This window comes from Rhipicephalus sanguineus, chromosome 7 (genome assembly GCF_013339695.2).
Source record: "Rhipicephalus sanguineus isolate Rsan-2018 chromosome 7, BIME_Rsan_1.4, whole genome shotgun sequence".
In the NCBI taxonomy this organism is placed as follows: domain Eukaryota; kingdom Metazoa; phylum Arthropoda; class Arachnida; order Ixodida; family Ixodidae; genus Rhipicephalus; species Rhipicephalus sanguineus.
The window spans coordinates 144,902,874-144,921,098 of NC_051182.1; the positions used below are offsets into that span (position 1 = coordinate 144,902,874).

General features: G+C 47.6%; 2 protein-coding genes across 2 annotated transcripts in view; both read left to right on the top strand.

The window, feature by feature from the left end:
• LOC119399108 (uncharacterized) overlaps positions 1-18,225 on the top strand; it is a 61,474-nt gene that overhangs the window by 7,011 nt on the left and 36,238 nt on the right. Inside the window, exons 6-12 of the mRNA XM_049417536.1 lie at positions 687-834; positions 2,448-2,610; positions 3,688-3,812; positions 4,861-5,002; positions 6,420-6,590; positions 8,186-8,350; positions 10,308-10,499. Of these exons, the coding sequence (XP_049273493.1) occupies positions 687-834; positions 2,448-2,610; positions 3,688-3,812; positions 4,861-5,002; positions 6,420-6,590; positions 8,186-8,350; positions 10,308-10,499 (1,106 nt within the window). The remainder of the gene's footprint in view (positions 1-686; positions 835-2,447; positions 2,611-3,687; positions 3,813-4,860; positions 5,003-6,419; positions 6,591-8,185; positions 8,351-10,307; positions 10,500-18,225) is intronic.
• Positions 14,226-18,225, top strand: part of LOC119399111 (uncharacterized) — a 65,006-nt gene continuing 61,006 nt past the window's right edge. Inside the window, exons 1-3 of the mRNA XM_049417537.1 lie at positions 14,226-14,328; positions 15,759-15,873; positions 16,925-17,043. Coding sequence (XP_049273494.1) covers positions 14,226-14,328; positions 15,759-15,873; positions 16,925-17,043 — 337 coding nt within the window. The remainder of the gene's footprint in view (positions 14,329-15,758; positions 15,874-16,924; positions 17,044-18,225) is intronic.

Below are 18,225 nucleotides of genomic sequence, written 5' to 3' on the forward strand. Positions count from 1 at the left end.
GGCTGTTTCTGTGATTCCAGTGCAAGCCATCTTAGAACAATGTAGAGAGATGGTAGGCTTGTGTCACCGAAAGGAGGCCATATTGTCCTCGCAGTGGTCATTCTATGGACTGTGCACTCTTTAAAAAAAGTAGTAAAAAGCTAGTAACTGCAGCATCTACTACCACCTCAACTCGTTTACTACCTTTCGCCAACATTTTCTCCTGTAGAGGTAGTAAATATTGTTCTTACTACAAAGTGTGTCAGAGGTAGTAACGGTTACTTGACTACGTGACGAGTTAGTAAACATTACTACTTCTGTCGGCTGCAGTGTGTTTATTTATGTTGTAATAACACTTTAATGCTACGCCTCGTCACACGTATCTACAAGTAGTGAGGTATAAAAAAAACTGGTGCAAAAGATCAAATGTAAGTCTGGGTACATGATTAGCTCACCGGTACAACATCTGCTACCCCAAAGTAGGGCTATATATATATGCTTTGAGTTACTGTTAGTGTGTGCCGACTCGCGTAGAAGCCTTGATATTCTGTAGGTAGTACATAATTGTAAGTAGTAAGTGCCATGGTAGTAGAGTTGCGAATTTGGCAGTTACTACCTTCACTTACTACATAGGTAGTAAATGTTGTGCAGAGCACTTCAGAGTTAGTAAGCACAACTTTTTTAAGAGTGTATTTTTCCTCTTTCAGGAAGGACTCATATATTGTACTACGACGACCCGACATACTGGTACAACCTAAGCATGGCGGACAATGCAGTGAACTTCGTGCAACGCTTGCGCTACGCCCACGCCGACTGGTACCTCGGAATGTGGGGCGCCACCTTCATACGACTCCTGTGAGTTTTTCACGAATCGACGGAGGCGTTTCTATAGCGTAGCTGTAAATGGGAAGGGCTGTTTGATTTTGGGGCGTGCGTCTTTTTCAAGCCGAGTTTTCTTTGTCTGACAAGTGTCGTTGGCGCTGTAAATTTGACTGCAAGAAAAAAAATGAAAAGGCCGGCATCCCGCCCTGCGAACGTGAATGTGCAGCGACGCTGTATCAAACACCACACATGCTGAGATGGAGGAGAGGTTATATTACCGTATAGTGATAATCGGTAGTGATAATCGCTTCGTGATCTCTGTGGTAGACCGTGATTGGTTCCACGACCATTTTCAGCAAGACGAATTTGTTCCTTTCGTACAGCATTGTATTCACGCTGTTCTTCTGGTGTCTTTAACTTCCGCAGTCTACCCATCGCAGTCATTGAATGAACTGAATGAGTTGCTAGACGGTCTCTCTTTTATACATGAAAGCGGGAAACACACGCGGGGAGAAGGAAGGGCCGTTTGACGTCATTCGAAGCCCTCGAGTGAAGTGCAAAGCAGCTGCAACCTAATCTTTACCTGGAACGCGTGGGAGGGTGTTCTCACTGTCGACAGGCGCCTTACCATCCAGCATGCGGTTTTGATGCTTGTCTTGTGGTCTTCTTTATTGAAACGAACACTGAGCTCTATGCTGTATGCCTGATTGCAAAGAGAGATATGCCGTTTGCCTGCAATCGTTAAATGGCCCCTAAACCACCCAGAGGTCGAAATGTAGTTGTGGCGTTGCAGTTGTGCACGAGTCTACAGCGAACGCGTGCGTCGGCTCGCCTGTCCACCTCTCCGAATGCCCTTCGTCAGCGTGCGAGGTGAAAACGCAAGGAACGCGCGCATCTGCTAGCGGAGGAGAACGCGAGCGCGAGCGTTTTGCTTTTAGTCGCCGGAGACGAAACCGCTCCGGGGTAGAGGTCAGCAGCTTCGCTGTAAAAAAAAAAAAGAAAGAAAAAAATCCGCCGAAAGACGATAGACGAGCGCTGCGTGAGATATCAGCGTCTGGAAACAGGAGCTTGTACAGAGGGTTTCCTTCTTCCGTGGCAGAGGGTGTTCGTCGCCGTCTTGCATTTTCAACGCAGCCGCCATTTTAAGCGCAGCTTAAGAAACTAGGATATTTACAATTACGTATCTATGCATTTTCTGGTAAAGGAACACACTACCTAATACTTACGTAGTGATGTTGCGCCTCAGTTATGCGTAATGTTTGCTTTTTGATCGACAATGTACGCAAGTATGAACCTACAAACCAGTTCAAGATGGCTGGCCCATGGGCAAGTGGTTCAACTTTTGCCGGGTGGTTGAAACGAGTGACAGACAGAAAAACAGAAAGACAGACAGACAGACAGACAGACCAAAATTTCTGCGTTTTAAGTTCCCCAAGAAAGACTATCGTCTTTAAAAGAACCAACGGCGCCCGAGAACGCAAAGACATGCGGCCCTCGAAAGTGCGTCGGTCATATGAGTATCTGTATGCACCATTTTTCAATAATTGATGCTCTCTCGATCGTGGGCTCGCAGGCAATCGGCTCTTTCTGATATGGCAGTCTAGGTGACTTGTGACTTTTATTCTCTCGTCGTAATTGCTTCGCAGGACAAGTCTGTGGGAGACGAACATCGTGCACGATTCGCTCTACGAGTTGACTCACCGGCCGACGTTTGGCCCGATCAACTCGTCCCGGTTCAACGGATTTGCGATAATCAACTCGATCATCAAGGACATGAGGGGAGCGTTCAAGGTCGAAGAACAGTATAACGTAAGTATACATTATACGAGTGTACGAGTGCAGAAAGAGAGAGAGAGAGAAAGATAGGAAGAACGAGAAAGAAAGAAATAGAGAGAAGAACGCAAAAGAATAGAAAGACTGAGAAAGAAATAGACAGAAAGAGAGAGAATAAAACACAACAAAAAAGTGGGGAAAAAAACAGAGCAAGACAGAAAAATAAAGACATAGAGAAAGAGAGACGAAGAAATAGAGAGATAGAAAGAGACAGAAAGAAAGAGGAAGCGAGAAATAGAAAGAAAGGGAAGATAGAAAAACAGCGAAAGAAATAGACGGAGAGAGATAGAGATAGAAAGGAACAGACACAAAAAATAAAAAAACAGAGAAACACATCGAGAAATAATCAAAGAAATAGAGGAAGAATGAAAGAGAAAAATAGATAAAAGGAAGGCATCCCAGCTCCACACTTCTTTCAGGCTTGGCACGAACAGTGCGAAGCTGCCCCATTTGTTTCATCCATTGCGGCTACAGTGAAACTTGCCCCCCCCCCCCCCCCCCCTAATTGACAACCCTGCGCACGCCTATGACTCCGATCGGTTCGACGAAAAATTATAGTCCACGCGTTTAATATACGATCGACAAAGCAGCTCGTACACAATGGACAAACGGATAGAAAAGACATGCGATCGCCTACGTGTGTTCGCCCATTGTATATGCGCTGTTTTTTGCGACCATGAACAATCAACTACCCCGAATTACTGCTAGCGTGGCGTTTAATATGTGCCTTGAAACTATAGCTTCAGCGTTGGAGAGGTCGTAGCATTCGTGGCTATCGCTCATTTCTGGCATAATATTGTTTTATAGCGTTAATATTACACGCAATTGACAATCATTGCACCTCCTAATGCATTAGCATTAGGAAGTGCGATGAAGGGATTGTTAGCGTGAAACGAACTGCATTTACTGGCTTACCGGCAACACCGGCAAATGTCGATTAACTATTGGTTAATGTTGGCTTGCGCTGGCCGGCCATCAAGGTGATTTTATGTTCTAACATCGTATACCTTTTAATAACCGCTGACATATATTTGTTTTCTTTAATCTTTCCAGGAGAGCATCTTCAAAGGCACAAATAATCCAATCATACGGCCTGACTGGACCTACATACACACTGCCGCCGTGTGGCCGGGAGGAGACGCTGTGATTTCTGAGAGGCACATCAAGAACTTCCTCAGGTAATCTGTCTATGCTTTATTGTGTGTGTGTGATTCACTTTGTATTTCTTCCACTTACCATTCAACTTCCTCGCGTAATCTGTCTATGCCATAGTGGGGCTGTGGTTCGCTCGATATCTCTTCCACCAACCATTTAATGCCATCGTGGACAAAATGCTCCGGTTCGCACCGAGGCGCCCAGGCGCTACGATGATTGGACGAAACGGCGCACCGGTGCGATTTCATGAAGATGTCATAAGTAAATCCAACGCAGGCTCTGAGGCCACCTGCTGCGATCACCCACCGCCGCTACAGACGCCCGTGTCTTGCTGTCCATTACACGCATAGCCATTCCTCTGTGACGCCACAGTACGCTTCGCAGTGTCGATATCTCTATGTATAACAGCAGAAACTGCCCCAGCGGCTGTGTGGACCACCAATGCTCTCGCATTAACGCTTGTGCTGATCTGTGGTTCACCGCGATGCCTTGGTCACTAGGTGGCTGCCAGTCCTTGGGCCATGGCGACCTCCTCAGCTCGGAAGACATGACGCTTCTGATCGTAGATAAGGAGCCTATAGACTCGCACTGCTCGGTACCCATTGGCATATGCGTGCGCCGGGCAGCCCCCCCCCGTGATGATATCATCTAGAGGGGGGGGGGGGGGCAATGCTACCCCCTATACATTAACTCAGTCGGACCTTTCACGTCATTTTTAATGCGCAGGGTCCCTTAACGGAGAACCCTGTGCACGCCTATGCCCATTGGGAGGTGATTGGGGCACACCCATGTAATCGGAAAGAGATCACAAAAGGCGATGACCGCTCGGAATTGGTACACTGTAGTCGAGGCGCGTCGACCACACATCCATTGTCATCACGAAGTAATGAAGCCGTTTCCTGGGGCAGGCTGATGCGATAGACAGGAAATGATATTATGTGACATTGGCAGCCATTGGAGGTACGTTTTACCTAAATTTTTTAAAGCCCTGGTGTAGGGGGAGGAGTAGTATAGCCATCGTTCGAGTCTCTAACTTGCCATGTCACGACCTAACTCGATCCTTTTATGCAGCGTCGCCGACATCGTGGGCCTCAGTACGAGTAACACGACCGATGAACCCAACACCGTGCAGTATGTGGGAGCCAGCCCCCGGTTCCTTTGGGCATCGCCGCCCAACCCGATACGCGGAATATTACCGGGAATTCGAGGAATGGTCAGTGATTGTGCCCAGATGTTTGCGTCACTGTTGTCGTTTGTATTGATTCGCTACCGCGTCCTGGTGAAAGTAACACGAGGAGGGTAGGAAGGCCAGCTACATCATTTTGAGGAATTTTCTTCAGAGGGACACTAAAGTCGTACACATCAAAATGGTCTAGACTAATAGATTATCCTTCGACAGGCCTATCGTCGCTAATATCGCTATCAAAGGTTCATTATCAGAAGAGAAAATCAAGGTCGAAATTTTCGTTTCTTTGAACGCGACGTCATAATCACGGCACCTGAGTGGCAATGCGGCGTTGTAAATTTCAGTGTTTCTTTTTTTTCATATTGCGGCCCCATCTCTTCAGCGAAATTTCGTGAAGCTTTTCTTGCTAGCACTCTGACTTGCGACTTGCTTAAAAGCCAGTGTAACTTACTGGTACCGGTAAAAACTTACATAGACTTTAACAGGAGCCTTCAACGTCTATGACGTCACGAGAAGTTAATATACAGGGACCTCAATGTAGCGTCGCCAGCTGTATTTTGTTTTGGTGCATTTTTTGGCGCCACCAAGCGTCTCCTAGCGGCAAGGTGGTGCTTTCGGTAATGTTAAAAGGTAATCTACTAATACGAGAGATTTCGTTTTAAAAGTTGTAAGCCTTAAGTGGCCTATGCTGACACTGCCGTCGGCGAAACTAGCGCGAGACTTCGCGAGACTGCGAGACCATGAAGTCTTGCAAAGGTCTCGTTAGGTCTAGCTCCGTCCAAAAAAAAATTAAAAAAATACACGTGACCTTATCTGAGCGATGACGTCGAATCCTCTGACGACGTCATCGCGTAACGTCAAAGATCGCCAATACATGTGACGGCGAGAAATGGTGCATCACGCGAGATCGTTGCTCGGTCAAAGGTGAGCGGATCCCAGAGTCACTGTGAAACCACGTGAGGTGTGGAAAGCTTTTGAGGGTGGGGGGGTATGGAGGGATAAAAACAATTGACTGAGAATTAGACCAAGAAGATGGCTTTCGCCTTCGAGTCGTTCTATGCGAATGCATAAAGGATTGTGTAACCTTTTTTTTTTTTTCACGAAATGTCTTTAGGGCCTAGCAACGAAGAATAACAGGAGAACATAGAGCCTTGAAGGGCCGAGAGGTCGTTGAGTAGGGTGTGTCACAGGCTCTATCGTTTCGATAGTTTTCGTTAGGAACTGCAAGAATAGTTAACTGTTGCCCAGACGTATACGAGCGCTCCCTTGTGTAGAACGTTGGGTCCGCCAACGTCGTTTGGCCATTTCTTGTGAATTTGGAGTACGTACAGCCTGCATCCCTTTAACCCATGGTATACACCAATGTGGCGGGGGTCAGCGTCAATTGCTGACGGGTTTGCGCTAAACCTGCTCTCTTCGCTGTGTCTCCCACCTGTTCTCGCAGTTGGATATGTTGAAGGAATTCCCGCACTACAAGCAGCTCCTGAACCGCGACAGGATCTGCTTCTCCATCTCCTCGTCGATAAACTACGCGAGGAACTTGTACCGCAACATCGACTTCAGGGTCGAGATGGAAGACAAGGATGACAGCGTCATACGGTACTCTCGTTACAGGGTGAGCTTGTCGATGAGTTCAACAACGCGTGCTTGAATTTATGCATACGCGAGCTACGGTTCATACGTACCTCTAGAATATGCCGTAGCTCTGGAAAGATGTAGCTTGACATCGAAGATGCGCAGAAAAGAGTAGAACGCGATAGCGTAATCGGGCCGTGTTCGTATCGCCTTCCCAATCGCTAGTCTGCCTTCGCTTTTCGGTGGAGACCCAAACCGTGTCGCAAGGAAAGCCAAAGTGCGGGCGCCCTCCGGCTCCTATCTTTATTTGCATCTACCTCGAATTTTCGCTAACGGACAACACTGATTTTTCGCTCACAACCAAAGGCACCGACGCCGCCGACACCGGCACCGGAATTTCTTGCGAAACCAGCTCTTTAACGCTATCGCGATAAAATTTAACGACGCCGTCGTCGTCGGCGAAACGGCAATACGTTGGAGCTTCTAAACATTTACTTGCAGTAGTGTGGAAGTAGCACTTCATTGGTTTTACGTAGAAGCCGTGTGTGGCTAGGTTCTGGAGGATCGCGTTCGTAGAAAAAGGAGGCGTGGAATAATTTTCGACGCCCCTTGCTCATTCGCCACAGATTCCCCTCGCCACCGCCGATGCCTCTTTCACAAGTGTCGCGGCACTTACCACCAATCGCTATGCCGCTTTGTCTCGTTACGTAGGGATCGCGCATGCGCTGTTATCTTGCAGTTGCCCTTTGGACTCGCTGTGGGACTCGCTCGGAGGAAGAAGAGCGGGAATTGAAGGAGCGCTAACGCTCACAGAAGCGCGAATGGGCGCGAAAACGACGCGAAGCCGCTGCCGCAGAACGTGCGGCTATGCAGCCACTGGCTTTGCTGGCTTCTATCTTTACATTAGTTGAAGGGTTCTGAATTTTGCTTGCACGAGTCATTACTCGTGTATTAACTAACAGCCCAACAGAGTTAGAACACGAAAGTCGGAGAAGTGGATACGGCAGTGAATATATAGGCCAACCGGGGCGTTGCCTAAACGGACGCCTATGAGAGCATGAGTTGTCTCTTTCGGGTGCTGCGGTCACGTCTCAATTTGGCAGCCCATTTCAGATCATGTAGCTGTGTGCCCGACCTAAGAAAACGACTATAAGATACAAACATGCTGATCAGCGCACGCGTGAAATAGCCGGAGTGTTTTTTTTTTTTATATGATTAGGTAAAAATTGTACAAGTCATACATAAATCACTGTACTGGATGAAGAGTGCAATTATCTATTAGGCAAGACATAATTTATGTTGTTTTGCAACACATGAGTAGAGTTTTTGGTGACTATTGCTCATTATTGTCTACATGTGTTCTTTCTTTTTCGAAAATAAATTTAGCTGCGAGTTCAGCGCTGTGTCGTTTTCTTGTACTGTCCGTATTTTTAACTCTGTTGCGCTATTAGTTATTCCAAGATGAACATCCACCAACTAGCCCAACTCGCGATTCTGCTCCTTTTAATGTTTACTACGTACTTATTTCTCTGTTCTTGTTGTTGTTTGTCTCCTCTAAAGTCTGACGTGACATGTCTTCGTATTTTTTTTTTCTTTCCCTCTCTACATCACGTGACGCCTGCTACGCTGCATTAGCAGTTCACCTCCATCGACAACCACACGAAGGAATACCCGCTGCAGTCTGATCCCTTCAAGTACGAGTTCAACGACACCACTTACACGCACTTTTGGAGCCTGCGCGTCGGGGGCTACCTCAAAGGGTTTTTCGCCTATGATGACGCCAGCACGATCGCTTACAAAGTGAGCACCTCTTGTGGAGTTGTCACTGGGCCTTTGCATATGCGGCACATGTACTATAAGTCACACTTGTACAAATGCTCGGCAAAGTACTCTAAGAGAAAAAGAGTCCCTTGAGTCTTTTTACCACGTATATGCCCACGTATAGCTTCCATCTTTCCCCGAACTTCTTCCTTCCTTCCTTTCTTTTTTTTTTTTTTTGGGGGGGGGGGGGTATCTTTAAGGGACACGTTATTTCTTTTGGAGAGTCGTGGGACGTACGACTCTTCAAAAGAGGGTTAACGGATTACGCAGCAGTGCTAAAGGGAAGTTCAGGAAGCACTACGTGACGGTAAAGGGTAAACCCGCATCGTTTATCGGAATAAACTGCAAAAAAGAAAGTGTGTGTGTGTGGGGGGGGGGGGGACTTTATGTCAATATATACCTCGATGGCGTGCGAATAGGATTTTATGGAGTTTACCGGTTCAACTCGCGCGCCTGAAGCCCCGGCTGATGTTGGCATGAGTTGGCTATACGACGTGTAGTGTTCGCTAATGTGAACTAACTTCGGATGCAGGGGAGTCTACTCACGCCTTAACATATCTGGTCACATGACCTTAGCAGAAATGTCTCGCATGACGTCATTGGTGGAAGGGCACGTCGCTGTCCAGCCTGGCTCTGGCAGTGTAGTGATGCCGGCAAAACAGTGGCATCAGAGAAACGGCACGGCGCAGGTCACTGGCCCGCCAGAGACGCGGACTGACCACTGACGCTGGCAAAATAGCGACACTTCTGCAACGCCAGACACCTCGTGTCTCGTTCTAATTATATGGAAGCGGTATGACGTCATGCGAGACGTTCCTGCAAGGGGCATGTGACAGCAAACTTTGTTAAGATGCAGAAATAGAGGCTCGCTATCAAAACGACGGCTAGGGCTAACCGTCGCCTAAATTATTTGTTAAAGTGTTGTCTAAATGCTTGCTTGTGCTGGTGAGCATTTGGCTAACGTAAACGAATGGTGAATGAATTATGGTTAGTATCCGCGCATGTTGGCTAAACGTTGCTTACTGTTGGTTATATAGAGTTTTCTAATACCCTATATAGAGAGAAATCTGGCGCTAGTGTCTATGGGAGCTGCAACGAATGACGCTCCAGCCAGCATGGGAATGATCGGTAGTAAATGTATTTGCCTAAGCTACGTAAGGTTCGTTCTTTCGGCTCAGCCTGACCTTCAGCCGATTTGCCGCAAGACGAAGTTCACGGAGTTCAGCGAAAGTTCAGCAGTCCTGCTTCACCGCATTGGCCCTTTTAGGCTCACCAATTCAAATCAGCTCACGAAGTTGACAAGGAGCCATTCTTTTGTGCGAAACAGAAGCCGAAACAAACAATAGACAAAGCCACAAGGGCGTTCGAGGCCGCAAGCACGAAGACTAGCCATGTGCTACCCATCATTCCCATGGTGGCTGAGCGATCGCAGCGCCACAGTTCATCTAGGAAGTATCGTAGGAAATTTTTATGGTTACACAACACCCGCATCGTGTTCATCTCATCTCAAGTACAGTAACTGAGTAGCATACCTTTTTAAAAGCGGTGCTGTTTAAGTTCGAGGTTAATCCCTGCGAAACGTGGCGCAGCTTCTAGCGGGTATGTGCAACTGGTATCTGCCACAGAAGTTGGGCAAGCTCGACTACTCACCTCCGGTCAACTAAAAATGAAGACTCTTTCAACGTGGCAGGGGTGTCGGGGTACAATCCAGCTCTCCTCTCTGTCTTGAATAAAGTTATTTATCTATCTATAACACGCCTAGCGGGTATGTTCCACAGAACTTGGCCACGCCCCATTACTCACTTCGGTCCACAAACGTTATGAGAAAAGGCAAGCAGTGAAATAGCAATATGACGCCACCAGATCCGCCGTTTAACCAGTCTTCGCGACGTTAAGTCAGGCAAAGTGCTGCACTTTTTTTTTTGCATTCTCGCAGATGAATGAGTTGCTCAACGCCTACCCGGGCGACCGATGTGTCGTGTTTGACGACCTCGGCGACGATATGTGGGAGGGGAGCTTCCAGCACGACGGCCGCACGATCGCCTTCAAGAAATACGAGATGCTGCACGCCATCTCCAGCGCCATGGTGCAACGATACGGCCCGGCCTTCCCGTCCAACTATTATTAGGTTGCTGGCGCACTGAACCTTTATTTGTGCGTCCTGGTGCGTGTTTGGGCGCCCCGGACGCCGATCATATTGCTGCGGATGTGGACAGGGGAGAAGGAAGGGAACGTGTTGGGAATTTGGACGTGTTCAGCGGACGCTCTCATTTGCGCTTTTTGAGTGAACGGCGCCGATTCGCGATTGAATGTCATAAAATATTTATTCGGCTCTTCTTAAAAGCTTGGCGTCACGAGATGCTCCATAGCGGTGAGCAGATTTTATGCAGGTTTGCCATAGATTGGATGGGAGCCTCCCTGCCTGCTCCCTTGGTTGAAGTAAGTCCCAATAAACATCCACAAGGGCATATACTATACTAAGGACGAGAAGACTGTGACGCCGTGTAATGGTAATTAACATAAAACATAAAAGTTTTAAGGCGAAACCCTTCGTCAAACTGAAAAGTGACCATCGGCAGCGCCGCAACATGAACGCTCCAAAAGGTCACGTGATCGCATACCACGTCAGGATAATGTCGTGTGCTACGCCATGTCGCAGATAGCCAAAATTTGCGTCGTCGTCATGCCGTCATCACGTGACAGTGGGGCTTGGTCAAAGGTGGCCGATACCGTAGGCAGTGACGTACAGAATACTCACCACGTCAGGTGGGGAGGTTTCGTTTTCTTTTAAATATCTCTTTCTCTCTCTCCGCTTCTTTCTGTATTTCTTTTCTTTCTCTCTTTCTCTCTACTTTCTATTCCTTTCTATCTTTCTTTGTCTCTCTCACGTGTTCCACGTGCTCCACTCCGCCGAGCAGAGTTTTCGTCTAACGCTTGGGCCTGCTGTACTCGGAAGTGGGGCTCGTCCATTTCCTGGGACGTATGCCCACCTGTGGTTTTTGCGACATCGCACAAACTACGGCGATCTACAACAGTTTCGCTGTTAATAAAATAAACTCGAAAAGAAGCTAAGGACCATCCAGCGCGCAACGGAACGAAAAGAGGCAGACATAACCACGAAAACAGCGCAGTGGATCGGAGAACGAACAGTGGCATAACCGTTATCCTAGTAGTTATACCGAAAGGGGGGAAAATGGACCTGGGCAGTACACGTCAACGAAAGGACAGATAGTAGATGGTCATTTGGAAAGTTGGAAGGGATATCAAGAAATTGGAAGCGCGGCCAAGGACGGCAAGGACCAGGCGGAGCGAGGAAGGTAAAAAAAAATCGGAAGCATAAAACTGAATCGGCTGCCGCAGGACAAGGTGGAGTTGCGCTGCAGTGGACATAGACCGATGCTGATGATAATAGTGCTTGCCTGATCTAGTTGGTTGCACATCGTGAGGAGGGTTTCCAGCCAAACGAAAGAACACGGGACGAAAGACGACGCACCGATTGCTAGCCCAGGGGTGTGTCGTCTTCCTTCCTGTGTCCTCGTCAGTTCATTTAGCTGAAAACCCTCCTCACGATGATGATGATGATGATGTCCGGCATATACGCGACTTAAGCGCTCTGATATTCATCTGGAAGATCGCTGCCTTTCTGACTGGCTTAAGTTGCCCCGTTGATTATCAGTTGAAGCAGAAGTTCGAAGTTTGTTACGCATATTTTCAAACAGGAAGATATGTGAATAGATGCATGTACGCGAAAGGCGGCGTGCTATCTTCAAGCGATTACATCTTGATTCTTATTCCTTTCGTCGCCATTAGACGTCCGCCATTAGACTAAATTTCCGTGCCGAGCCTTTTAACTAATCGAAAAAACACTCACAGGGTCCCTTATGCATTCAACTAGGATGACTGGAAGGCGAAAGACATGTTTTCTTTTTCTTCTCAGTCGATGTACTTATCCTATCCCGCCACCCTGCGAAAGCTTTCTGCACCTGACGTGTTTTTCCACTGCCTCCGAGATCGAAGGCACCTCGCCTGGTTTTGCACTGCCTCCGTGATCGGCCCACCTTTGACCAAGCTACGATGTCACCTGATGACGTCATCATGTGGCGTTATCTCACGTAACGTCACTGTGACGTCATAATGACGGCAAACATTTTTTGCGATCTGTTTCGTCATGATGACGTCATATCGGGACATCATATGGTGGCGACATCACGCGATGATTCTTGGCTTCACGCGTGTTGACCCCGCCGACGCAGGACACCGGTCAGTTTTCGCGTTTGATGAGCCATCTAAGGCTACCGCCTTAAAAATTGCCGCATCTCGCACTAACTCGCGCAAGGCTGGGTCAGAGGAGAGCTGACGGGCACCCAGCTGGTACTGGCTTGGCTAGGTTCTTACCCTCTCGCCTCTCCCTTTTCCACCCCTTGCTATACTATACTATACTATACTATACTATACTATACTATACTATACTATACTATACTATACATGACTATGCTTGCTCTCGCCAAAAAATTGGCCGCGTATCTGCGTGCTTCGCTGCAAATGTCGTCTAAAGACGATAGAAGAGTTTCCGCCAAGAGTTTTCTTTCTCTCTCTGTGTGTGTGCTCGTACTATCGCGCGTCAGAGTTATTGCGTCCCATGCCGGAGTAATGGACGCACGTTTTCTGGGAGCGAAGCAGAAAAAAATGACGAAGAAGAGAGCGCGTGCCGGTTCATGATTATGATAATTTTCTATCTGCGAGACAGTGCCAACATCGAGCACAACAGCTCCGCTTTAAAAGGTTAATGGCGGTGAAAGGCATAAAGCAAGCCATAGAATCGCAATGTAATCGCTTCGCAAGAGCACCCCAGCTGTCATCGCAAACTGTCAGGGGGACCTCCGGCTAAAAGACGCACAAGAAGCAGCAACAGTTGTCAACCAGTGAATGAGTAGTACAGATGATAGGTAACAGACATAGCATAGCGAATAAGACACCGAACAGACGTGAAACTAATATGGAAACAACCAAATACAACAGAGAAATTTAATTAGCAATTACGTTGTAAAAGTGTAGAGCGATTAAGCTAAGTTAAGAAATAATTAAGAAGCAATTAAGAAGAAAACGTGCATTCCAAAAGCCTCCGACTCCCTCCCCGTCCCTCTTAGTGGGTACACGCCATGAAGAATGTTTTATCATCATCACCATTACCCGCCATTCGAGCCTCCTGTGGGTGCGCGTGTCGTATCTTGAATGATGATCATAATCATAATTAACAAGTACGACGGACGCGTGCAAGCGCGTGGTCACAGAAGAAGAAGCGTCTAGTCCTAGGTTGAGAAGTCTGGGCTGAATGTAGAAATAATTATTGCACTAGTTCTTTTTATGTGTGCGTGTCTTTTGTGTTAACTTAGTAGTTTTAAATCTTCATATCTACAATTCTTGGCCAATCCCCCAGAGTGGGTGTGAGCCATGAGTAGAGGATCATCATCATCATCATCATCATGGAGGACGGTTCACGGCTGGCCAAGATCCCGACAAGTTCGGAACAACGACGCCATCATGAGTGAAGGTGCGCAGCCTCGAGCCGCTTTGTAGTAGGCCACGGGCTCTCCGCTATTCGCCAGTATGTCCCGATAGATCTTTTCTCAAAAGCACGCGAATTTGTTTAATAGATCGAAAAAAGTCATGCCTGAAAAGGCTTTCTACTAAGAAGTCCGCAGAGAGAGAGAGAGAGAGAGAGAGATAAAATAACTTTTATTTGTCCACAATAAACGCCGAACTTCTCTACGCCGAAGCGTCTCGGCTAGGTCCACGAGGGGACCAGCAGGCCAAGCCTGCCAGCCCTCTCGCGAGCCCTCTGGACGGCCAGTAGATGAAGTCCCGAGTCTTGGCTCATGAGGTGTCCGGACCACCATCCATGATTGCTGGGGGATCCGAAGAGGTGCATCCCCAGATTAGTGGCGAATCCAGAGGGGGTGGGCGGTAGAAGCGATGGGCGGAGAAGTCGGACGACGCAGCAAACCATGGAAAGGAAAATGATATATGTGTAACCTCAAGGGACAAGAGAAGAGCAAAGTGAGTCAGGGAACAAACCGGTGTTAACGACATCTTAGTTGAAATCAAGAAGAAACGGGCATGGGCAGGGCACGTAGCGCGTAGGCAAGATAACCGCTTCTCATTAACAGTAACTGGCTAGATTCCAAGAGAAGGCAAACGCGCGAGGAGGAGGCAGAAAGTTAGGTGCGCATATGAGATTAAGAAGTTTGCGGGTATAACGTGGCAGCAGCAAGCACAGGAACGGGTTGATAGGCGTAACATGGGAGAGGCCTTTGCCTTGAAGTAGGCGTGGTCAGGCTGATGATGATGAACTCAGTCGGGAGCTGTGGTAGGCTGCCATGCGCAGCTGCGACTCCGAAGCTTCAGGAGGCTATCCTGAGGAGGAGGCCTACAGCGAGTAAGATAACCTCCCTCGCCTTCTTCTCGCAGCCTCTTTCCCTTTAAAGATGGGATAAGGTTATTTCTCTCCCTCTTTATGCAGCATGGTGCACCCTAACACTTGAAGGCAAAAGTCTTGAGCACACTTGGTAACGCATTAAGTTATAGATGAAATGCACGGACGTCACTGAAACCGCTATGTTTGTGCACCGCAAGGAATAAGACGCAAGGTTTGTGATGTCGCGTTAACGTTATCGTTACGTCACTTGCAGATTCCTTTTTTTTTAATGCCACCATGTTAGCCACCATGTTAGAGAAACAGTATACGTTATGAAGCCGGGTCCATGATGTCACGTGCAAGCTATCTATACAATTGGGGACAACACTTCATGCAAGACACAACGAGTCCCAGTGGGAGAGACACGCATTAAATCACCATGCCGTTTCAGTCGACTGCACTGTTCCTACCCACCCGAATTTTTTGGCACATTATGTGGTGTTGCACGAACCCCGGTATCGGCGCACCTTTGATCAAGCGACGATGCCATGTGATGACGTCATCATGTGACGTCACGATGATGTAATGATGACGTCACAGGTATACGCGATTTACGACTAGAAATTACGGCGGTGAGCGACTTGGGGTCGTCGACGCGTGAGCGTGTCAGGGCGTGTTCGCACAAAAGAAAATTTGCTGCACGCGTTTGCGAATGGTCTCTTGAACACCCCTCGGCAAGTTCCAACTCGCAAAACACTCCGAGACTTAGCTATAGCGTGCCCGTTTTCTCTTTAGTAGGCTGGCAATGCCGCCTATACTCGGTTACAACCTAAAATGCCAGATCCGACATTTTTGATTAGGTTGTAACTGGCTTAACGTAAAGCTTAACCGCTCCGCTGTAAAAACAAGTGTTATCGCAGGGCTTGAAGTACGCTAAGAAAAATAGTTTGCTTTTTCTACGTCGCATTGCAGACACAGAAGAAAGCGCCATGGATGAGTCATCTATGGCAAGCGCCATGGATGAGGCATCTACAGCAAGCGACGCCGATGCGACGGACGTGAGCGACGACGACGTCAGCACGGCGCCGTAAGTTGGCCCCTACACGGCCTACTACATAAATGGCGACGAGGGTGGGATACAAGAAACGTGACAAAAGCGTTCTGCCTGAGCTCACAACTGACCAAGGCTTATACTCCGTTACAACGTCAGAAAAAATGCCAGCTCCGCGCACAATCATGGCTGTCCCTCCGAAAGAGAGCTTGCATAAATGCTCCATCCAATCACGCTTGCTTTTTTGTGACGTCATGTACTTCTAGAGGGTTTCAGACAGCTGACTTTCCCATACAGACACGTTTGCGTCGCTGGTTTTGGATAGGAAGCTTGAACGTTCTGTTAAAATATACATCGCTGCTCAGCTAAACGTAATGTTTTAGGTAGTAACGACGAACCTTTTGCTCTTAATATGTGTAATGTTTACATTATCCGAGAACAAAGTACAGTTTGAGCGGAAATTTAACCAGCTAGCACGACTGCGTTTCATAAGTGAAGGGCAGGTGCGCCGCGGTTTTGTGGGCAGAGCTGACATTTTTAAGTGCGTAGCACTTTAGGGGCCCGGCTTGTCGGCCATCCGCTGTCTCACGTCGCACGGTCACGCAGTGGTCTATACAGGCCTAAAACAAGGCTAGCAATGCTCAAAACCAGTGCAATATAAGCTAACAAATTCTAAAGTGATATAAACTACAGAAATAGCCAAGAAATAATCGCAATAATTTGCCTAAAATCGCGAAGCACTCTTCTGAATCGTCCGGATGATACCCGCGCTGCGCGAGAGAGGGCGCCACCGCATAGGCAAGCGCGCAATTGCAGAGGGAATCGCTATAGGTTGCCCGCGCTACGCACTTCCTAGGGTTTCACGATAGTGGTGCTGCATTAAGTGCAGGATTTATAACTGCAGCAAGACCTACAAACGAACGACATTAGCGCGGGATTCCGCGCGGAATTTGGAACTACACGAAAGCCTACGCGAAAACATTAACGCAGGATTCTTTTCTTAATTTTCAGCCGATGAGTTGGTGAGGGCTACTATACGTAGCTCTCATCACTCGAGTGATTTGCTCATTCTCTGTCTCATTTCCAGGAATGAAGACGGCGATGACGACTACCCCGACGAGGCCATCCCCATCGTCGCCTGCTGTATCACGTGCCTGCTGATCGTCATGATTATCCTACTACCTCTCATCTCCAGCCTCTCTGCCAGTAAGTCGGCTTCCCCGTAAGAATCGATAAGTTTGTCGCAGATTCGCTTGCATCTCGACGAGCACACGGGAGCAAACATTTATCTTCGCGAGCACACATCTGTAAATACGTGGTAACAAAGAAATCGTTTCGTTCGGTACCGAACGAATTGAAAATAAGGTTCACGATCGAGGAATGCGACGCGGGCTTGCTGGTAGCTCATATTCAGTAAGTTTCCTTGTAGTTTAAATAAGACAGGACAACCAACTCGCCCAACGTTACACTCTGCTTAAAAAAAAAGACAGGACAACTGTAGGCACATAGGTATGCACAGATTGCAGAAAGTTAGTGCCCAGTGTATCCATAAGTACATACAATTGTCCTGGCTTCTATTCGCGCTACAAGGAAACCTACTGAGGAGGAGGAAGAGAAACATTTATTTGGCACCATGTACATGGAGCTGATGTTCAGCGTGCGACAGCCCACTGTTGGTCAAGCGGCCAGGAGGCCATGGGCCATAGCGGCTGCCTCTGCCCGCTCCGTGACCCAGACGTGTGTTTCCGGGTCGGAGCTGAGCAGCGCGACCTCCCACTGCTGATGGGTAGCGATATGCTTAACCTGGAGATTATTAAGATTGCTGTGTTTGATGGCAGCCCAGAGGACGTGGTAGAGATTTGCGTTCTCTATTTGACAGAGTTTACAACAGCTGGAGTAAACTTATTGGTTAATTAATGCGCTGTAGAATAAAGGGGGTTCGGAAGGTATTCGTTCGTAGTTATCTCTAAATGATTTCCTGTCTCTTCTTTAGAGTAACGAGCTAAATTTCGTCTGTTTAACTTAAATGAAAGCAAGCTTACATCTCCCGACAGCGGAAGATGTATTCAGTCTATCGATACTTTCTATTTCTTTAAAACCCCTCCCCTTAAAAAAAAGTTCAATGGGCCATTGGAGTCCGCAGGAATTTGTCTTGGGGGGTGCAAACCCTTGCTGCATCGCGGTGTGCCCGTGCAATGTGCTTTGTTTTCAACTCCGCAAGAGAGCATTAAAATAGTATCACAGTTATGTACAGAGATATGCAAAGCGTATCAGATTTGTTTAATATACGCCACTAAAACATATGACTCATATGAGGATGGGAAATTATATCCTCGCAAACATATCGAAAAAATTACGTAAACTGTAAATAATTGACGAATGTATCCA